Source organism: Rhinopithecus roxellana, chromosome 9 (genome assembly GCF_007565055.1).
Source record: "Rhinopithecus roxellana isolate Shanxi Qingling chromosome 9, ASM756505v1, whole genome shotgun sequence".
In the NCBI taxonomy this organism is placed as follows: Eukaryota; Metazoa; Chordata; class Mammalia; order Primates; family Cercopithecidae; genus Rhinopithecus; species Rhinopithecus roxellana.
The window spans coordinates 94,236,447-94,258,047 of NC_044557.1; the positions used below are offsets into that span (position 1 = coordinate 94,236,447).

The 21,601-nt window shown below is 44.9% G+C and overlaps 1 protein-coding gene across 1 annotated transcript in view; it reads left to right on the forward strand.

Moving 5' to 3' along the window:
- The first annotated feature begins 267 nt into the window (after nt 1-267).
- The window catches only part of OC90 (otoconin 90), a 37,822-nt gene continuing 16,488 nt past the window's right edge, over nt 268-21,601 (forward strand). The window contains exons 1-6 of the mRNA XM_010380300.2: nt 268-303; nt 4,540-4,631; nt 14,413-14,478; nt 16,116-16,172; nt 19,132-19,306; nt 19,673-19,785. Coding sequence (XP_010378602.2) covers nt 4,586-4,631; nt 14,413-14,478; nt 16,116-16,172; nt 19,132-19,306; nt 19,673-19,785 — 457 coding nt within the window. The 5' untranslated portion in view covers nt 268-303; nt 4,540-4,585. The remainder of the gene's footprint in view (nt 304-4,539; nt 4,632-14,412; nt 14,479-16,115; nt 16,173-19,131; nt 19,307-19,672; nt 19,786-21,601) is intronic.

Sequence of the window (21,601 nt, forward strand, 5' to 3'; positions counted from 1 at the left end):
GAGGAGGTGGGGTAGAACAGGGAACCCATTGTTCTCTAATTAGAGCCTGGGTCTCCTCTGAGGCTCAAGATGGGGCCTCTTAATATGGAGCCTTCACCTGTTCCAAGCTATAGTATTATGATGCCTCCTCCCTTCAGAGGCAGCCCACCTGCCAACATTCATGAAAGGCTTCCTTCTTGATGTGAGGAGTGGGGAGAGGCATCACATGGCTAAGGGTCTTTTCTTGGGGTATAAAGGACTCAGTCTGCACCTGTTCAAACCCTAGCATCATTCATCCAGCTGCACTCCAGTGGAACCTTCACGGTAGGCACCTGTTATTCCTGATGGTTGGGGAGACAGAGAACAGGGGAGGGAGGGAGGGAGGAAGACAGCAAGCAAAGGAGGGAAATGAATGGGAGCCAAGAGAAGGAGGGAGGGAGAAAGGGAAGGAGGGGGAGAGGGAGAGGATAGAGGAAAAGAGGCAGGGAGGGAAGGAAATGGGTGGGAGACGGAAGGAGGCAGAAAGAGTAGGAGGAAGTAAGGGAGGGAAAAAAAGAGGGAGAAATTGATGAAGGAAGAAAAGAAGGGAGGGAGAGAGGGTAGAAGGGAGGGAGGGACAGAGGGAAAGAGGGAGGAAGGGAGAGAAGAATGGAGGGGAAATGAGAAGATAAATGATTGGAGGATAAGGTTTGCGGGGGGATGCTCTTAGGGCTGTCTGAGACCTGGATGTTGCTCCAGAATATAGCTAGAAACCCAAATCGCTCTGACCCTGTCTGTGAAAAGATGCAATGCCAGACAGATAGCACCTGGCGAATTTACCTGGGGGAAAAATCTACCTCTTCACATTAGTGAGGATTCTACAAGCCTGTGTGGGGCAATGACCCTGCCTCGGGCACCTGCTGTGGAAACACAATCAGCCTTAATTGTGGGCAGTCCTCACGGAGCACAGAGCACGTGCCAGAGATGGTGTTCTACCTTTATAAGACTTATCACATTTAACCCTCATGATTCTCTGATGAAAAAACACCATTATATGCATTTCACTGCCCAGGAAAATGAGTGCCCTGGCTCAGGGCACTCGACAAGCAAAAGACAGAGCCTGAACTCCCCGCCCCAGCCCAGGTCTGTCCGAACAGCAAGGCCTTGGGATCAGACACTGGCTATGCTGCCATGAGACGGGCCATTGGGAGACAGCTCGGGAAGCCCGGACTCCAAACCTGGGACACAGACCAAGGCAAGGCTTCAGGAGCCTTACAAGGACAACACTGACCCACGAGACCATGACAGTCCCAGAGGCTTCCTTGGGCAAATTAGGAGAAGGAGGTCTTTCCTCCAGGTAGACACAGCCCCGCAGCCAAGGGTGCCTGAAATGGCCAACAGGAGGATACTGGATTTCTGAAGCAGCCCTGTGCCATCCCACCCAGATACCCTAATGTGCATGTACCCTGGATTCGGGTCATCCTCACTGTTGCCCAGGGCTGACCGTGTGCTTCTAACTGGCACCTTCTGGCTGGCACTGACTTCCCTTCTTGGCACTCAGCGGGGGAGCTGTCACCTGCTGTGTTTCACCACAACCCAGCAAGAAGCTGGCCACCTTAAGGGCCAAGTGCTACTGATAATTGTGACAGTTATGCAGTGAATCACCACTGGGCTGCTTAGTTTGTCTCAAGGACTGCCTGGCAGTTTAGGGTGTTGGAGCCAGGACAAGTCAGACCGGCCCACCTGGGTCTGGTCACTGCCAGAGCGCCCCCTTCTGGGCAAGGGCCACCCTGCAAATGACTCCCCGTCTCTGAGCCCCGGTTCCTGGTCTGGAAAGCGAGGTGCCTTGATAGTCAAAGTCTTAGAGGGTTGTCACCTGACATCAAGTGGGGCATGCTCAGTGGAACACTTGACACAAAGAATGACCCAATCCATGATATTTTGTGTTTAAAGGAATAAGGTCATCAAGTTTATTACTTACTTTTTGAAAAGTTGTGGTAAAACATACATAACATAATATTGACCATGTTAGCCAGTTGAGGAGCATTAAGTGCATTCACATTGATGTGCAATCATGCCACTGTCCACCTCCAGAACTTTTTCATCTTCCCCTTCTGCAACTCTGCCCATTACCTAAGAACCCCCGAATCACACCTCCTTATAACTTACTGCAAAAATAAATTACAGCAGAGTCAAAATTGTCTCTAATAAAGTCCTTTTGGCTCATTTGCATTCAATCAACATATTCAAGGAGGTTAATGGAACATGACCCTCAGGCTGTCTTATCTGAGCTGCAGAACGACCCAGGGGAATGCACCCCTGAAACACGTGTCACAAAAGGAAAGCAGAGATCCACTGTGCGAAACTGATCACTCTTCTTCATTCACCAGACAGGGCCTTCCACTCTTACAGGGGATTAGGGAACAGCACAAAGGCCTTCATTGTAGCAGCTACTACTTATTGAGCTTTTAACCCCGAGCCAGATGCCATCATTCTAATTCTTCATGCTCTTGAGCAACTTCTCTATGTCAGGTACTGTTGTAAGTGCCTCACAAAGATTAATTCATTTCAGTCTTCACAACAACCTCACAGATAGGTATTGTTATTATGATGACGCTGGACTGGGAGTCAGGAGACCTGGGAAGTGGGACATTCTTACCATGATTTGCCAGGCTCTGAGCCTCAATGGTCTCACCTGTAAAATAAGAGCTTGGACTAGAAGAGCGCAATGCCACTCCAAGTTCAGACATGCTGGCAACCTGTCACAGTGTGATGGTCACAATAAAATGCCTGACATACTAAGTGGCAGAAAGTGACTACATTGTCCAAGTTCATGTTGGCCCCATTCATGTGGGTATCATTTCAATGAGGTCTCTGGGCTCCTCTGAAGTGCCTTCTGCTAACCACAGAGTTTTCAGGGCGTATCACTTTCCATTTGGAGACCTCTTTTGTCTCCCCCTTAATTTTCAGTCGTGTTTCATGGCCTGAGAAGGAATCATTCAGAACTGAATTTCCACCAAACAGAGAGAGAGACGGTCTAACTTGAAAATTAACTGGCTTTAGGAATTTGCATAGCTAAAAAAGTCTCTAAGCAGAGCGTTGTACCAATAAGACAGTAACCAGATTACTAGAGAATTCTTGAGCTGAGTGAAAATCTCAAAGAACTCACCCTCTACCCTTTTTTAAAAAATTCATTCAACAAACATTTATTTTGCAGCCACCAGACCTTATGCTAGAACCTGGAATAGGTCCATAGAGTAGTGATTGTACAACTTACACTGTCTTCTCCTCTGGGACACTTTCCCTAATAAATACAAGCCTTGTTCACAGGCAGAGTGACCCGCCACAGCCCTGGGTACATATGCAGGACCACCAGAGTATGGGGCAGGCTTGGCATCTGGGAGAACAAATTTTAGAAAGTGCTCCTTCCTTTGGGTTGATGCAACACTGCAGAGGACAAGCTTCAGAGTCAAGCACCGGCTTTTTCGGCATCTAGTTGACCCCCCTGACCAAGCGCTTTTGTGCAGTGCACAACATGTACAACCCTATCCAGCAGCCCTGTGTGTGCCACCAGGGTGTTATGGATCAAGATGTGTTATCATTCACACGTTGTCCCAAAAACATGTTCTAAAAGCAGAATATGCACAAGTCAACCGACCGTATTTACATTATTTATGGAGTTATATTCTAAGGGGGCAAAAACTATTTTAAAATCCCTCTGGTCTTTTCCCTGCCCCCTCCCCCCACCACCTCACCCTTGTTAAATATATAATGGACTGGCTAGAGTCTGTTAAGGGCTTATTGAAGTTAAATATTTGCTGATCTCAGCAGACAGCAGCTACAGTTGAAAAGCAGTAGGGTTGCTGGACTCTGCCCACTTCGCCCCGTTGTCCCCAAAGCATCCTTTGAGGCATATCTGTTGAACTCTCAGGACTGCAACAAAGTATTCAAAACGCTCAAAAGCCAAGGAAGGGAAGGAAGAGGGAGCTGCTGCAGGAAAAGCTTTGTTTGCTAGCATGCAGCGCCACCATGTGGTTGTTGGGTTTATTTATATGTCAAGTGATGGTTGAAAGGTTCAAAGCCTACATGTCAAAGGTGTATCGGGAATGCTAGAATATCATAATGTATGGACTGTTTAAAATTCAATTAACAAAAGTCAAACTACAGCACTTGTTACCTTGCCTCCCTTCCGCATTCGTCTATGAGCAACTCAGAGGTAAGGAGTGTGTTTTCCTCACTTTGCATTCCTGGATCTTCAATCCTTTGATGCCTGACACAAGGCAGGCCTCGAATAAATGACCATGGAATCAATCAGTAAGTACAGAAAACCACGGCTGTGTCTTCAGGGAGCTCGTGGCTACATTTCCATTTTACAGATGGATAAACTGAGTCTCAAGAAGGGAACATAGTCTTCTTAGAGGCACACTGTCAGTTAGTGATAAAATGGGAACGTGCAGCCTTTCAGGGCGTTCTCCTTTTACCACATGCTTTGTGGGACCAAGAAAGGACATGGGGGTCTATGGGTTCCTTCATGGGAATTCTGAAAATGCATCCATCCTATTCCACTGGCTTCTCTTCCAGGAGTCTGTCCCAGTTGCTGCCTAAGCCCATCCTTTGCTCTCTTGTCATGATTGCGTTTCTCCTCACGAGTGTGCTGATGATCCCCCGTGCCGGTGAGTGACGATATTTTACACCATAGTTCCAGCTTAGCATATAATTACTTGATATGAATACCGTCCCTTCAACATGCCCACCCCCATCATCTTTCCTACGTATCTTTTAAATGTCCTTATTTTTCTATAAAACTGAAATTATTAAACATATTCCTCTCTGTCTCCTTGCTTTATTTCTTCCCTCTTTTGTAAGTTTGCAACTACCTTGTGGTGACAAAAATGACAATTATATGCTCCACGATTATAAATGTTTACAAACATTTTTGGTACCTCCCAAGAGATTTTATTCTCAAACGTTAACACCTACCTTTCAAAAAATTACAATCATAGAAAGTTTACGTGCAATCGTATCACTTACATATGAATTGAACATGCTCTACATGCAGCCGCAATGTTTTCGGGGCTAAGTTTGTGACCACCACCGAGATAAGACTGCTTGCCCAACAAATTCACCAATTCTGGGCCCAGACACTGTAGCAGGGAAGGTCTGTTGTGGAGGCTTCTGACTCAAAGATGTGGGAGTGGTGTCTGAATCTGGGTCTTCTGAGAAACAGAAGCCCAAACTAGATCAAGTGTGCAGATTTCAGTAGAGGAAACACCTGTGAGGAAAAACATGGAGTGGCAACCGTGAAAGGCAGAGACCTTCAGAAAGTTCTGCACGTGAAGGAGACGGGCAGAGGGGAGGTGAACGTGCCCTGGATGTGTAAGCTGGCAAGGTCATCCAAGAGGAGCCGGATGAGTCCCGTGTGCCCCAGGAGCCTTGCCCGCTGTGGTACACCTACCTGCCCTGGGACATTGGCTGGGAGCAGGCATGAGGGGGACGAGGCCTCTCTATGAACACTGCCTTGGACTTCCAAGCATAGCCGTAGGCCCTTGGTCAGTTATGCTTCCTGTAGTTGCAGCAAGGTCCCTTCTCATGGCTTCCCCAGTGGCAATCTGAGTCAGATACAAGACAATGCTTTGTGCATGTCGACCATGGGGAGGGCCTCTGTGCATGGTGAGGTCTCTCCAGGGGTCTCTATCCCTGCAGCAGGACAGGGAGCAGCTTGCACACTGCTGGCTCCCTCAACACAGCCAGGGCAACAGCTGTGCTTCCTCTACGATCACTCGGAGCTGCCTTGTGACTTCCAAGGGCAGGCGTCAGCCAGTGGGATGGTGGCCACATTTGCATTAGGAGAGGGAGATCCCTTCGCCCCCCCACCTAAGCACATGCTCCCTTTGTCTGGGAGTTCTGCACTGAAGCTCATACTGCAGTCCTCACGTCACACCACCATGTGTTGGCTCCCACTTCCCTGCTGTCCTCTGCGTGTTTGTTTCCTTCCAGATCCTCCGAGAAGGGACCTGAGGAAAAAGGTGGGTTTTGTGCAATCCTGGTTGATCTTTTTGGTAGAACACATAATACCATGAAATCCCATTCTATAGCACTAATAGACATTATCATTCCACTATCTAAAGATGTTGTATTCTAAGTTTGCTTCAAGTTTGCAAGACTAAGATTCTCTGATTCTAGCAGGCTACCACTCACTGGCCATTTGATGATGTGGTTCAACTATTGCATGCTCAGTCCTTCATTAAACAGTTATCTATTGAACTTGTGGTTTCTGTTATATATGTATAATGTAAGTATATACATATATCAATATATTACATACATCACAGTGCTTACCTTCAAGTCCCTAGTTTAGTGGGGGAAACAGTTACATAAACAGATCATTGCAACATGGAGTGAAAGGTGCAATGAGAAAAGGATGTCTGCAACATTATGCTAGCACAGGGGCAGTGTCCCAGAACCAGGCCAGGTTGAGGGTCAGGCGGGGCTCCTTGAACTTTGAATGGAACCATAAAATGTCAGTGAGAGTCAGTAACGCGACCCCTCTTGTTACAGACAAGAGGAAGGCGTCCCAGGCCCCAGGGTGCAGTACAAGCAAAGGCAGGATGGCAAGAAGTAGTTTGCTGTCCAGAAAACCTAAGCTTTTCAGCATCTCCGCAGCATGAAGTTTAAGGTAGGAGATGATTCACCAGAGGCAGCAGGGGCCAGATCAAGGAAGGCCACATGTACTGGGTGAGAAAAAACTTTATAGCTTCATCCAGGAGTCTCGGTTTCTTTGTCTATAAAATGGTAATGACAGAATGTGCCTCGCAGTACTGAGGAGAGGATCAGACAAGGTGATGCCTGCAAAACACAGTGTCCTACTCCTGGAACAGGACAGATGCTCATCACCTTCTGCGTGTATCAAACTTATTGAATCAGAATCAATGTCATCCCGGTGAGTTTTGTCCTTACGTTGCCTCTGACCATGCATCTCCCTAAACTGCACTGTTGGACTTTGTGAGTGAACTAATTTAGTCCTTGGGGATAAAGAGTTTCACATCCAGGATGACTATTCTAATTGTTAATAACATCCTGAAAGTAAGTGTGAGTGTGGGGGAGAAAGCACACCTTATTAATGTCTGTAGGTAATAAGATTACCTCCCACCCTCCAGAAGAGGAACTTAATTATCAGTTGCACAAAGGAATAGAGCGCAGTAATTGCCAAGGAGCAGGCAAGATTTTACTATTGCTGCTGAAGTGGGCCACAGGTATTCTTCGCTGATGGTTATTATGCTGATTAATTTCCAAGGCAATTATGCCCAGTGAAAAATGTGCCAGATCTATTACATGGGCTTCATGACAAGGGCTCAGATGGAACTGAAGTCACGAGTCTCCCTCCCTGCCTGAAAGTCTGCATTTTACAGGCCACAGTCCCCTCAAAGCCTGTAGTTCTCAGGCAGGAGGGAATTCCCTGTTCATGGGAACCATTCCAAGAACCTGGCAAAGGGAATACATGGCTGGCACTGGAACCTGAGAAATGCGTGGTCAGCTCCCACCCCTGCCCCTAGATGGAGCACTGGCCCTCCCAAGCAACCTTACAAAGCACCTTCCTTTCACCTTCAAACCAAAATCAGCCTGTTTTGTTTAGTCTGCAAAATATTTTATTTTAAATTTGAGCCAAGAGTTTAAAATTGGAAGATTTTACCAAAATACTCAGATTTCAAAAAAATTTTTTGAAAAATAAAAATGGTGAGACTCTTTTCTCAAGCCCTGGTGCTGAGTCACAACTGCCTGTCTTGCTGTAACTTGGGTCTGTCTGGTTCTCCACAGTCCCCTCCATTCCCTATTGCTTCCCAGCGTTGGACTGCTACTTGTTGACATTATCTGCCCATCCCTGCAAAGATTTGGGTCTGCAGTCCTTGCTCTTAAGTTGGACCCCATTTCCCACATTACCGCCAAGAGTCCACATGTTATTTCATGTCATCTCTCAGTAAGATTTCATGTAATCTCACAATGTCCTGTGATATAAACACACAAATAGTTATCCCCATTCTACAGATGAGAAGACTGGAGTCAGAGAGATATAGAACTTTGCTCCTGGTCACAAAACCAAGAAGTTACTGAGCTGGAATGTGGATTCGCATTCGTTGTGCTCCAAAGCCCATGCTTTTTATTCTGTGCCATGATACACATTAATGCCAAAGCTTCAAAAAACGAAGGTCTCATTAGCCTAGGAATAATTGTAGAAGGTGTCCTTGAGCTTGGCTAAAGAGAAGGCAGGAATTGAATAGGAGTTAGATAGGTGAGTAAAGGATGCCTCAAAAAAGGAGAAGAGAGAAAATAAAGTTGGATGTAGGGACAAGTGTGAGGGCTGCAGGGAACAGCATAGCCAGAGGAGGGATAACAGTGCGAGCACTTGGCTGGGGGTCAGGAATCCCAGATAGCAGTTCCCAGTCTGCCTTCAAGTTCTATCCAACAGTTTTCTCATCTCTAGAGTGGAGGCTGAATAGGATCATCTTTAGATCTCTTTAAACTCTGTTGGTTTTCCCTTCTTCAATGTGAATAACAAATGCAGACTGTTGAGATCGTCCATGAGCCTGGAATTATGCAGTTATATTATTAATATTATTATTATTATTTGAGACAGAGTTTCACTCTTGTTACCCAGGCTGGAGTGCAATGGCCTGATCTCAGCTCACAGCAACCTCCACCTCCCGGGCTCAAGAAATTCTCCTGCCTCAGTCTCCTGGGTAGCTGGGATTATAGTCATGTGCCACCACACCCAGCTAATTTTGTACTTTTAGTAGAGATGGGGTTTTTCCATGTTGCTCAGGCTGGTCTTGAACTCCCGACCTCAGGTGATCTGCCTGCCTGGGCCTCCCATAAGTGCTGGGATTACAGGTGTGAGCACCGCGCCTGGCCTGTGCAGTTATATTATATACATTGAGTCATTTTGTGTTTGAGAGCATCTTGCCAGGCAGATAGAATTGTCTCATTTTACAGAGGATCAAAGTGAGGCTCAACGTGGAAAGACCATGTGCCCGAAGCCTCACGGCCCGCATGTAGGAAAGCGAGGCTTTTAACCTGGTCTCCTGATGTAGTCAGTGTCTATTTCCATCCACTGCAGCCTCTCAGAATCCTCAAGCCAGAGGTAGATTCAGTGAGTTTTGTGAACATCCCTGGGATCTTACTTAGAGGTAGGACATGTCCCATGTCCCAGGAAGAGACTTATGTTCCTAAGAACATGAGTGACAGATTCCAAAGTTACTCACCCCTAGTGAGCAAGTCTTCATGGATCATGCATTCTTATGACTCCACCGTCACTGTGCCTCCTTAGAACCTTCCACAGCTTCCCCCCGTGAGGTCTTCAAGGTCCACATCATTGATATCCTCCTCCCTTTGCAGTCTTCTTTCCTGCCAGCCTGCCCTACCCACAGCCAACTGCTTCCAGACTCTTCGGCTTTTGCTCCTGTTGACCCTTTACTTAGAAAGCCTCTGTAATGATCCAGTGAGGTAAGGCTTATTACTTCCATTCTATCCAACAGAAAAATGAGGCTTTGAGAGTTAAGTGACTTGTTAGGGTGACACATTTTAAGTCAGGCTTGTTGGACGAAAAACCGTTATAATGCAGTCATATCTTATGTGAATTTGAATCATATAGAGGTGAGATGGTGCAATAGAAAACGCTAATGGCACATCAATTTATACAAATAGTTCAAAATAATGGATATTGGCACCCATCTTAACAGTCCAAAGATGGCAACTGAAGAAGTTATCATCTGTGATACATTACAGCCATGTCACAGGGCCATGGCGACAGGTAATTGTTCATTAAATGGTTTGGCTTGAGCTCATGCTGAGAAACGCAACCTCAAACCAATAACTTGGGAATGGAAGTTGTGAAGAAGATTATACAGCTGAAAAAAATCTACGGAAAGGGCTGTCCATCCTCAGGTACGTCAGGCTATTAATTGAGAGCGTTTTACGAAATACTATCAATGTTCTGAGAGAACAAAAAGCTGCTTTAAAGCAGGCACACTTTTACATCTTCACAGAATGAAAAGGTGGGAGAACAGAAAAAAATGCTACTGTCATGGCTATAAGATCAACACTCCTTCCTGCTCCCTAATATCCTTCTAAATAATACATTATGCATTCATACATCCTGACCTGGAGCCCTTTACTCTGCACGTATCCACTGTGAAAACATAAAGGATGCAAGTTTTGAATTGCATGAGATCTTCAGGCACGTAGCTGATTGGACTGGGTCTTTTTCCAGGCTTGATCACTAGACTGGGCTGCTTCCCTAAGAGCCTTGATTACTCATTAAGAAGCTGGAGATCTTAGAGAATCACAGAAGGTTTGGAGCACTGGAGTGGTAGGAGACAAACTTAGGTCTGCAAGATTTGGTAACATTGACACAAAAAAGTGTTGTAAAGGTGGAAGGAAATGACATCAGAAGGCATGCTACAGGTGCTTAAAGGTTATGCCAGTTATTTGTTACTATTATCATTAACAACTTCTTACGTCCACTGTTCCCTTTCCCCTCTTCATTAACGCGTGGGTTGCATTATTGGACGTCACCTTCATCATCAACCTCATCATTTTACCATGGGATTATCTTGGGGGGCAAACTCATCATGGAATTATCTCTGGAGACATAGACACCTTTAGCAGGTTGAAGAGCAGCCTCCCAACCTACACACCCTGTGGGTGCCTTAGCCTCAGGCCCCCTGCAGGCAGGCCCTTTGGGGTGATGGGTCATGGGGAGTTGCAGCTGCCCTCCTGTAGACTGTGCCTCAGCCCTCCCTTGTGATGAAGTTGGCCAAACACTGATCCTTATTCACTTTCCTGCTGTGCTCTGTGGCCGTGGCAGGTGCCACCTCTCTAAACCTCTGATATTTTACCTGTAAAAGAGTGGGGAGTGGGGACAAAAGAGTCACCTTGAGGCTCTCCAGATCGAAGGACAAGGACCCTGGTCATTCTGTCCATTCCCTTGATGATACTTATTGATGCTGAGAGAAGAGCAGCTAAGGTGCAGAGTGTGGCTAAGGGGGTAAGGGGTTTTGGGAGAAGTTGCATAGAGTCATTAGAAGACAAGGGTTTTTCAGTCAGGAAAGATGGGAAAGAGGCAAAAGCAAGGACTTAATACTGTGAAAATGTGAGGTGTGTTTGAACCACAGCAGGTTAGTGCAGCTGGGACCACGCCCACCTTGGTCTCCATACTCCAGCCATCCCGAATTGCTCTCAGTTCCTTCTGTGTGCCCTGGATCCTGGGCCTTTACAATCGTTTTCCATTTATGAATAAAAGCTTGCTTTAAAAGAAAAATGTATTTACCCTTTTTGCAGTGAGGTGGCTTATTTAAAACAATTTTTCCCACTGACATATTTGAAAGTTTTTCTTTTCAATTCTGTCAAATTTAGCTTAGTCTGTCCATGCTGTTATAACAAAATCCTACAGACTGGGTAATTTATAAGGAACAGAATTTTACTACTAACAGTTTTGGAGGCAGGAAAGTCTCAGATCGAGGCACCAAATGATTCAGTGTCTGGTGAGGGCCTTCTCGTTTTATTCTCACATGGCAGAAGGGATGAGTGCTATGTCCTCACATGAAAGAAGTGCGGGAGGACAAACAGACCTAGCTATTTTCCTCCAGCCTTTTTAGAGGGATGCTAATCTCATGTATGAACTCAAAGCCCTCATAGCCTAATCACCTCTCAAAGGTCCCAATTTCTAACACCATCACCTTGAGGTTTAAGTACTAAGATATAAATTTTGGAGGAATACATACATTCAAACCATAGCAGGGTACATTGATGACAGTGAATAATGCATAGATGATCATTTTATAATTCTAATTTTTAAATGTTTACTGTTTCACAATTTTTATAATGTATTTTTGTTCATTCTAATCAGCACTTTACCATAGTTTCCCATTTACAAATAAAAGTTTCATTTAAAAATAAAAATACCTTTTTAAAAGCAATATGGCTTTTTTTTTTTTTTTTTTTTAATCTCACACGGACAGATTTAAAATTGTGTCTTTTCAATTATGTCAAAATTAGCTTTATATATTTTGGATCATGTTATTATGTGCATACAAATTTAAGAGTCACTGGAACTCTCAGATGAAACAAACTTTTTATAATTGGAAAGTAAATAAAATTACCCTCTAATAAAACAAAAAAAAAGTGAGTTGACTTAAAATGTTGCATTAAGAAATGTTATTATGTGCATACAAATTTAGAGTCACTGTTAACTCCCAGATGAAATAAACCTTTTTATAATGAAAAAGTAAATCAAATTCTCCTTTAAAAAAAAAATGAGTTGACTTAAAAACATGCAGTAAGAAATAGTAGTAGAGGCAATATGCTAGTGACTGAAGTTTGAAGAACCTTGTGGGGATGGTATATTGGTAGTGCCAGTCCTGGTACTGGTAGCCAGGACAAGCACCCACTGTTGTTATTCCTCTCACCAGTGGTGGTTTTGTCTCCACTAGGAAGGACTGGGTGAGTCTCAGTGACTCTCTCAGTTATGTGTTGTGGAAACTCCAAAGGAATGAGTTTTATCAGAGGAAACTGTATATGGAAGGATTTCCTACTGGTATCTGTGGCTAGAGGCCAGGGATCTTGCTAAATATACAACACAGAATAATCTTGTTAAATATCAATGCACAGGACAATCCCTAGCAACAGAAAATTTCGCAACCCAAAATGTCAATAATGTGAAGCTGAGAAACTTGCTCTAAGCCAAGCAAGGCCAACTCAGACACCACCTGGGGGCATCTTCCTGAACAGATTTTGTTATGCCCAGACCTTTTATTCCCCGAAAAAGACCACCAGAGACCAGAGTCAAAGCCAAGCGGCAAGGATCTTTAATGCAAGTTCGAACTTGGTCCCTCCGTTTTACAACATACAAGAGGGCCCTGAACAATGCGTGCACTTGCCTTTTATAGCCTAATGTAAACAGGACTTGTAAAGTTGCAGAGGAACGAGGGAATTCTCTAGGTTACAGCATTGCAATTGGTTAACATTTTAAGTCTATACATTTAGCAGTTTTTTTATTGGTTCCCGCACTCTCACAAACGACTGTGCTCTTATCGGGGACTTTCCAGGTGGTGTCTTTCTAAAGTTGAGATATATGGTAGTCTTTGAATTGAGAGATATATGGTGGGGAGACATGTAGTGGGATGAGCCCAGTAAGTTGAGAGATATATGGAGGGATATGTTTATACTGGGCTCAGGAAGTTTGAGAGATATATGGCAAGCACTAGTAATTTAGAACAGAAAAAGAACAAGACAGGGACTTTCACAATGCTTGTCTATACAACATCTGAAATCTATAGATAACATTATCGGTTGGGTCCGGGGTCAACTTGTTAACTAGGCTCAAGGCGCCGCCCGGTCTGTCTGCCTTTAGGGTCAACTTTTAGCTAGGCTCAAGGCGCCGCCCGGGCTGTCTGCCTGTGGATTTCATTATTTCATTTGATCTCTTTCAATTTAATCTAACACGCTTCTGTGAAGGATGGCCCTTTGCAATTTTCAGATTGATAGGGCTTCCACACAGTGTCAGATGGACAGTGCTGACTCCATAACTCTCCACTTGATGAAGAAAGACAAAACTTTTTTGGCCATTTCCAACTACTTACAACAAGCTTTATATTGCTGGGGAAAGAAAATACGAGCAGGCTCTCAGAGCTTTTAGGGAATAAATTTGTGTTCAACCTGGGATTCCAGCTCCCATATATTTGTCCCATTCACCCAGGCTGCATCTTCACACCCCCAGCATGATGAAGTGCTGGCTGAAGGTGCTGGTTGTATTTGGGTACTGGTAGTACTAGGACACTATTGTTATTATAACGCTAAGCAACATTTCTCAAGGTGAGGTTTCAGGACAATCCGCTTCAAAACTAGTTGGGGACTTGCTAAAATTGCTTCTTTCTGAGTCCCAGTCCAGAGTAGCTGAATCAAACTTGAGTGAGAGCATAGGAATCAGAATGTTTAGGGAGTCTGCATCCCAGGTGATTCGGATGCTGATAGTCTGGGAAAAACCCTTATCCTCTATTATTATGTAAACTCCTTGGAGGTTGGGGGTATTTTTCATGTATTTACCTCTTTCCACCAGGGCTTTATGTCAAGAAAGTCCAAAACAAACCTGCAATCTAAATAAAACAGGATGTTTCATACACAAAGATGGCTTCAAGATAAGTCTTCAAACCTCTCCATCCCCAACCAGAAAGCCACTGTTAAGGCTTACCAGTATAAGACACCAGGGCTACCCCAGCCATCCTCTTATTTCCTTCAGGAACTATGTCCTAATCTGGTGCATAGCAGGCTGTAGGAAATATGCGTGGAATTGAATTTATGTGAATTCCCATTGTTTTCCTGACTGTCACCTTCTGGCCTTAGTCCAGTAAGTGAAGGGTATCAGTGTTTGTGCTTACCCTACTTTCTTTTCCTTATTTATAGGGGGCCATCCTCTGGACACCCCACACCTTCCACAGGAGCTGCCTCCAGGACTCCCAAACAATATCAGTAAGGATTTTTGGAACTTTCCTTAGGAGAGAGTATAAAGTTGTCTAGCATATTGGCAGAGATAATGACCCCTTCTGAATACACCTTAGAGCCACTCACTGCTGTGGCATTTGTAAGTAAAGGGATTGAAGTGGGACTCAAAACATCTCCCCAACAACCTCCCCTGGTGTCTGACCCCCCCTTTGTCTCTCAGGTGAGACAAAGTCTAAACATTTCTGCCAAAGACAAAGGTCAGCTGAAAAGGGAAACCAGGAGAAGGCAGGAAATGGGCTGATGTGAAGGTTATATATTAACTATCTTAACTGTATCTTAGCTTCAGATTGAGCTCTGAGCTTCCAAGAAGGGAAGACCAAGAGGGATAAATGATATATTGCTTGCTCTGGTTGTAAAAAAGGAGGATCCGTATTTATTTCCCAGGGAAGTGAAAATTTTCTCAGCGATAGTTTATAACACTTCTCAGGTGGGTCCCTGAAGGTGGGCATGGCTGAAGACCATAATGCATAGTGAATTCCTTGGTGATGTCAGCCCTAAATCAAGAGTTGATTTCCACCCTTTCAGAGCAGTGAGTTGGGTCACCGAATTATTCATGCATGAGTCCATACATGCAAAGTAATCAGTCCCATTCAGATGCAAATGACAAGTGGCCTCTCTCCAAATGGCATAACTTCTAGAGGAAGTGCAATGCCCACCAGGAGGCCTTCTTTAATTAGACATTAAGATTCACAGGTCACACTTTGCATTTAGAAGAACAGAAGCTAAGGAACACAGCATGCCCGCAGGCCACGGCAGCCACTCCTCTTCAGCAAGAGTAGCCCTCACAGCAATCTACACAGCAGTTATCTGGGGATCCCAGATAACAAACAGCTCAGGTTCAAGAGAATGGGACTTGGCCGGGCGCGGTGGTTCCAGCCTGTAATCCCAGCACTTTGGGAGGCCGAGACGGGCAGATCACGAGGTCAGGAGATCGAGACCATCCTGGCTAACCCGGTGAAACCCCGTCTCTACTAAAAAATACAAAAAACTAGCCGGGGGAGGTGGCGGGCGCCTGTAATCCCAGCTACTCAGGAGGCTGAGGCAGGAGAATGACGTAAACCCGGGAGGCGGAGCTTGCAGTGAGCTGAGATCCGGCCACTGCACTCCAGCCTGAGCGACAGAGCGAGACTGCGTCTCAAAAAAAAAGAGAATGGGACTTACATGGAGCAGCTGTATGACCAGCCCCAGCTTAGAAGCTTCATTCTCCATAGGAATCAGTATATCTAGTAATGACTTCATGGGTATAATTTCTAGGACACCCAGTAGGATGACCATTTATAAGAGTCATCACACTGAATAAGACCCAATATGATAATTTCCTACCAGGTATTTATAGTTCACCCATAATTCCTGCCAGTCCAGATATACCTTACCACCCAGGGGTCATTTGTACCACTGTGCAATGCTGCCCAGTAATGGAATTCACATTTCATCGCTATCAGGTTTCCATGGTAACCTGTGTTAGTAGAAAGCTAGCTTAGCCCAAGGTCAAATTTGTCTTCAGAGAATGAAGAAATGTTTTATGTACACTTTACCTAGAGGGTGGACGGGGAGGGGAAAAAACAAAAACCAGGACTCTCATTTGTTTTCTTTCTCACACTTAGATATCACATTCTTCAGTGGGATGTTTAAAAATGTGGAAAGTGTGACTGAAATTTTTGGTAAGTTAAGTCTAAAATTGCTTTTATCCACCAGAGGTCAGGGCATGTGTGGCAAATCTAAGGAAATTGCAAGGGCCTTGGTCTCAACCCTCGGAGCTCCCATGGCCTCCACAGCTACCTCCCAACAAGGTGACCCAAGTTCTGACAAGAGTGGTGGTGTCTTTTATTGCAGGGTAAGCCACTGAGCTACCATGTGCCTTCCTATTCCTTACTTTATTAGTCGTGACTCATGACTCTCCAGGAGGGGAATGGTATCCCCATTTTATAGAAAAGGAAACTCAACCTGAGGGAGTTGAGTGACTTACCCAAGACCACCCAACTACAAGGGAGGAGCTCTCCTTAGAGTCTAGAGCTTAGTCCTGTACATCAAAGTAGTTTTATTTTTCTTCCCTGACTAGTAAATATAAAGTTTAAGAATGTCAAAGTGTATCAAGTATCCCATTTGTCAACTGAAAATCTATTATGTGACTATCAGGACACTATGATGGTTCCTATCATCAGTTACTAAAAGTACCAAAAAAAATAAGACTATAATACAATTGACATGAACAAAGACACTCAGAATTACTTTGGGGTTGGGCCATGCTGGGCATAAGGCTGCGCTTAAACTGTGTATATAACGAAGTGCAGGTGCCTTGTAAGTTTCTGAATGAAAATGCATATTTACATAAATACACACATGCACAAAGCTTAGTGTTGCTTTTTCGATCAGCATAGAATTCTGTCTTTATTTTTCTAATTAGGCCTTGTGGGTACAAAACATGGGAAAGGAAGTTTGAATGAGGTGGAACTGGTCCTCACAAACTACTCCCGATCCCCTTAGGCTCTGTCTTGTGACCTCGTGCATGTTAAATCAGTAGTGAAGGGTAACCCATGCAGCCCTCAAGGATCCTGTGGTCAGAAAGGTAGAGAACAGGAAGGAGAATGCCAGCTTTAGAGTCGGAAAGAGTTGACATGGTTTTCCTGCCAGTTTTGTTTGCTGTATACTTTAGAGCAAATCATTATCCCTGGTTGATGCCTTGGGCATGTCTTTGGCCTTCAGTTGTTTACTGTGAAATGTAAAGCAAGTTTATTTATTATGAATTGGCAGTGACAGAAAACATCTGCCTTACAGGGTTAGCAGGAGGCCTATGGGACAACAGACAAAGCAAATGCTTTCCAATGCATTACAGACTCTGCCAGGATGAACTATTGTGCTAGTGAAAGCACTTAGTGCAGCTTCTGGCACCTAATGGGTGCTCAAAAGTTGTGAATGTCTGTACCACATTTCTTCCCATATTGGCTTATAGTTTTTTTTATAGTGTCATCACTATATCGTTTAGGATCCATTCCGTGAACTAATAGTGACTCAAACAATAAAGACATGTGTACAACATTTTCTTTATCCAATGCACTGTTGATGAGAACCTAGGTTGATTCCATGTCTTTGCTATTGTGAATGGTGCTGCAGTGAACACACAGATGCATGTGTCTTTTTGACAGAATGAACTATTTTCCTTTGGGAATATACCCAGTAGCAGAATTCCTGGGTCAAATAGTAGTTCTCTTTTAGGTTATTTGAGAAATCTCCAAATTGCTTTTCACAGTAGCTGACCTAGTTTACATTCCCACCAACCAGTGTATAAGCAATCCCTTTTCTTTGCAGCCTGGCCAACATCTGTTGTTTTCTGATTTTTTAATAATCAATCACCATTTTGACTGGTGTGAGATGGTGTCTCGTTGTAGTTTGGATTTGCATTTAGCATGGAGGGAGTTTGAGGCCATTATCCTAAGTGACTTAATATAAGAACAGAAATACACATCCTGGCTAACACAGTGAAACCCCGTCTCTACTAAAAAATACAAAAAACTAGCCGGGCGTGGTGGCGGGCGCCTGTGGTCCCAGCTATTCGGGAGGCTGAGGCAGGAGAATGGCGCGAACCCGGGAGGCGGAGCTTGCAGTGAGCTGAGATCTGGCCACTGCACTCCAGCCTGGGCGACAGAGCGAGACTCCGTCTCAAAAAAAAAAAAAAAAAGAAAAGAAAAGAAAAGAAATACAAATACCACATATTCTCACTTACAAATGGGAGCTAAGCATTAAACACACATGAACGTAAAGACGGGAACAATAGCCGCTGGGGACCACTAGTCAGGGAGGGAGGCGGTCATAGACTGAAAAATCCCCAGTTGGGTACCATGCTGCCTGGGTGAGGGGATTGTTGGGACCCTGAGCCTCGGTATTAATTTACCCATGTGACAAACCTGCCTGTGTATCCTTTAATCTATAATAAAAGTTGATTTAAAAAAATAAATAACAACAAGAATAAAGACATTTCATTACCTCAAGTGGCGTGAAGTCACCAGGATGCATGCGGTAGCTCAACACAGGTATCAGAGATCCAGCAGGCTCTGTCTGTCTTGCTCCACTGCTACCCTGAGCATATTGGCTTTTCAACTGTAGACTTGGGCCCTCCTGATTGTAATGTGGTTGCTGCAGGTCCAGCTAGCACATCCTCATCCACATTCAAGGTAGAAAAAAGGTGTCAATCAAAGGGATCTTCCTACAGGCTTTTATTCTTAGTTAGAAAAGAAATATTTCCCAGATGACACTTACAGACTTTCCCTTAAGGTTTTTTGGCCAAATCTGGGTCACATGCATAACCACAGACCACTCAGTTGGTGACATGGGATTACCATGACCAGCTGAGAATGATTATGAAATACTCTCAGGAACTTAGGGAGAAGGCTCACCTTCCTTAAGAACTTACTAGTTTTGTTAGTAAGGAAGAAGGGATAAAAGGCTGTGAGATAGAAAACCAGCAGGGATGATGGCTTAGTCTAAAACAGTCTTATTACATAGTAGGTGCTTATTAGGTTGATATGGCATCATCAGCCTGAGGTATAGGAAGTCCAAGGGACAGGGACTCCTTCCTAGATCTAGTTCCCAGTGCTCATCAGGCCCTGTCCCCCACCCCCACAGATTGCCTGGGCCCCCACTTCACCTGGCTGCAGGCTGTCTTCACCAATTTCCCTGTGCTGATCCAGTTCGTCAATGGTATGAAGTGTGTGGCTGGTCTCTGCCCCCGAGACTTTGAAGACTATGGCTGTGCCTGCAGGTTTGAGATGGAAGGGTTGCCTGTGGATGAATCTGACAGGTAAGTGAGTTCCACAGGTGAGCAAGACCAAAAGGTGAGCTCACGGGAGGTCTGGTTGATACCTTGGCAAGAGCACAAATACAGAAAAGCCCCTGGACTTGGGACTCAGGAAAGGGTTTAAATCCACTACCTACTAGTTGGGTGACACATCTTTACATGGCAATGTCATCTGTGATCAGCTCTCGCTCTAGAAAGTTGTTAAGATCCTATGTTACGTCTGTTATGCAAAACTTCATTTTAGTGCACTGAATATTCAAAACAGACCACTGCCAGGATCCATCCAGAGACACAGAGAGATCATGAGCTGCCTGCCCTCCCTCACACTAACCCACACTCTCACCCTGCCTCTTCCCTGCCTTCCTGCAGCTGCTGCTTCCAGCACCGCAGGTGCTATGAGGAGGCCGCTGAGATCGACTGTCTCCAAGACCCTGCCAAGCTGAGCACAGAGGTCGACTGTGTCGGCAAGAAGATCGTATGTGGTAAGCATCGCCAGGTGTCCCAGGGGCCTGGGCCCAGAAATGACAGTCCAGGGACCCCAAGCCTGGACCAGGCTGAGGGCGTTGTGATCCTCCCACATCATCATCACCATTGGCAGCATCATTGGCAGCACTTAGAGCCCCACGAGGGCTGGATCAGTGGCATCTGTATCTTTCATGCAGTAGATGCACAATAAATGTTTTTGAGTTGAAATATTAGCTGATCAGCAAATTATTTGATTTATAATTTTATACTTGTACAACCCTGAGACCTTGGGAAAGGCAAATTGTTTGCTACTTACACATTGTGTAACGTTGCAGAATTATTTAACTCCTCTGACCCTCAAAAAGGGGAGGAGAAACCTACGTCAGAGATTAGTTGTGAAAATCAAATTACACACTGCTTGTGAAATGGTTAGCACAGGGACTGGCATATGTTAAGAACTCAGAGATGGACGTGGAGGTGGAAGTAGTGATATGTGAATAAGGCTTGCGATGGTGGTTACCAGTAAGAATCAGAAACACATAGGTTCAAATCTCAGCTCCCACCTTATTTACTGTGTGACTCCAGGAATTTTATTTCATGTCTCTAGACAACCCTGGCAGAGGTAGAATATGCAAAGGCATGGAGGGAAAGCAGAACACAGCATATAGGGGGTCCTATATTAGAGCCATACTTTATGTGTATTTATTATGTGCCGTAGGCTTATACACAGAAACTCTGATCTTCCTTACAACCCTATTTAGATAGGGGCATTGTATGCAGCTTAAATAACTTGCCCAAAGCCACACAGCTGCAAAGAGGCAAAGTCAAGGTTTGGATCCTGATCTGACTAACACTCAAGTCTATATAATACAGACTGGCTGGAGTATGGAGCATCAAGGAGGAATTGAGGGGAGGAGGTGGGTATGAACCACCAGGTGGGAGGCACAGTGAACCCAGAAAACATGATTCATTCATCCACTCAACATATATGTATTGTGCACCTACACCAATGCAAGACAGTCTTCTGTGTTGGGGATAGCCTGACCTTCTGGAATGTCCTTACCATTGTCAGACACTGAAGCTATCCAAAACAAATTGTATAGTATGTTAGAGAGGGACAAGAGCTGTGGAGGAAAATGAATCAGGGCAAAGGCCTGTGGAGGGAAAGGGGGGGTTCTCTTTAAATGGGAAGGTCAAGAAAAGCCTCCCTGAGATGACGAGAGTTGAGGATGACCTAAAGAATGGGTGGGAAGGCATCCTTGCAGATATATGGAAGAGGAGCAAAGCAGACAGAGGAACAGCTCGTGGACCAGCCCTGAGGCTTGAGATGCCTGGTGTGGTTGAGAAATAGGGGAGAAGTGAGACACAGATGGGTTGATGAGGAGGGAGTGGAAGAGGATGTGATCTCAGAAGGAATAGGGGCTATGGGTGGGGGGACCAATTATGTGACATTTTCTAGGTGACAATGAGACTTGTAGGTTGAGGTGGGAAGACGCTGGAAGGTTCTGAACAGAATAAAGGCATGGTTAGACCTGAGTTTCTAAAGGATTGTTCTGACTCCTGGATGAGAGTAGATTGAGCAGCAGGGCAGAAACAGGGGGGTGTAGTTAGGACGCCACTACCATGACCAGGCACGAGACAATAAGGCCTCTGCCCAGTGTGGTAGAGTGGAGGCGTGGAGATGTGGTCAGACTCCCTGTTGTAAGTGGAGCCAATGGAATTGCTTGCTGCCCTGGGTGCATGTGTGAGAGAAGAGGAGTGGGTATGGGCCTGGTTTCGGTCTACACACCTAAAGAGATAGAGCTGACATGAATAAGATGGAGATTGCAAGGG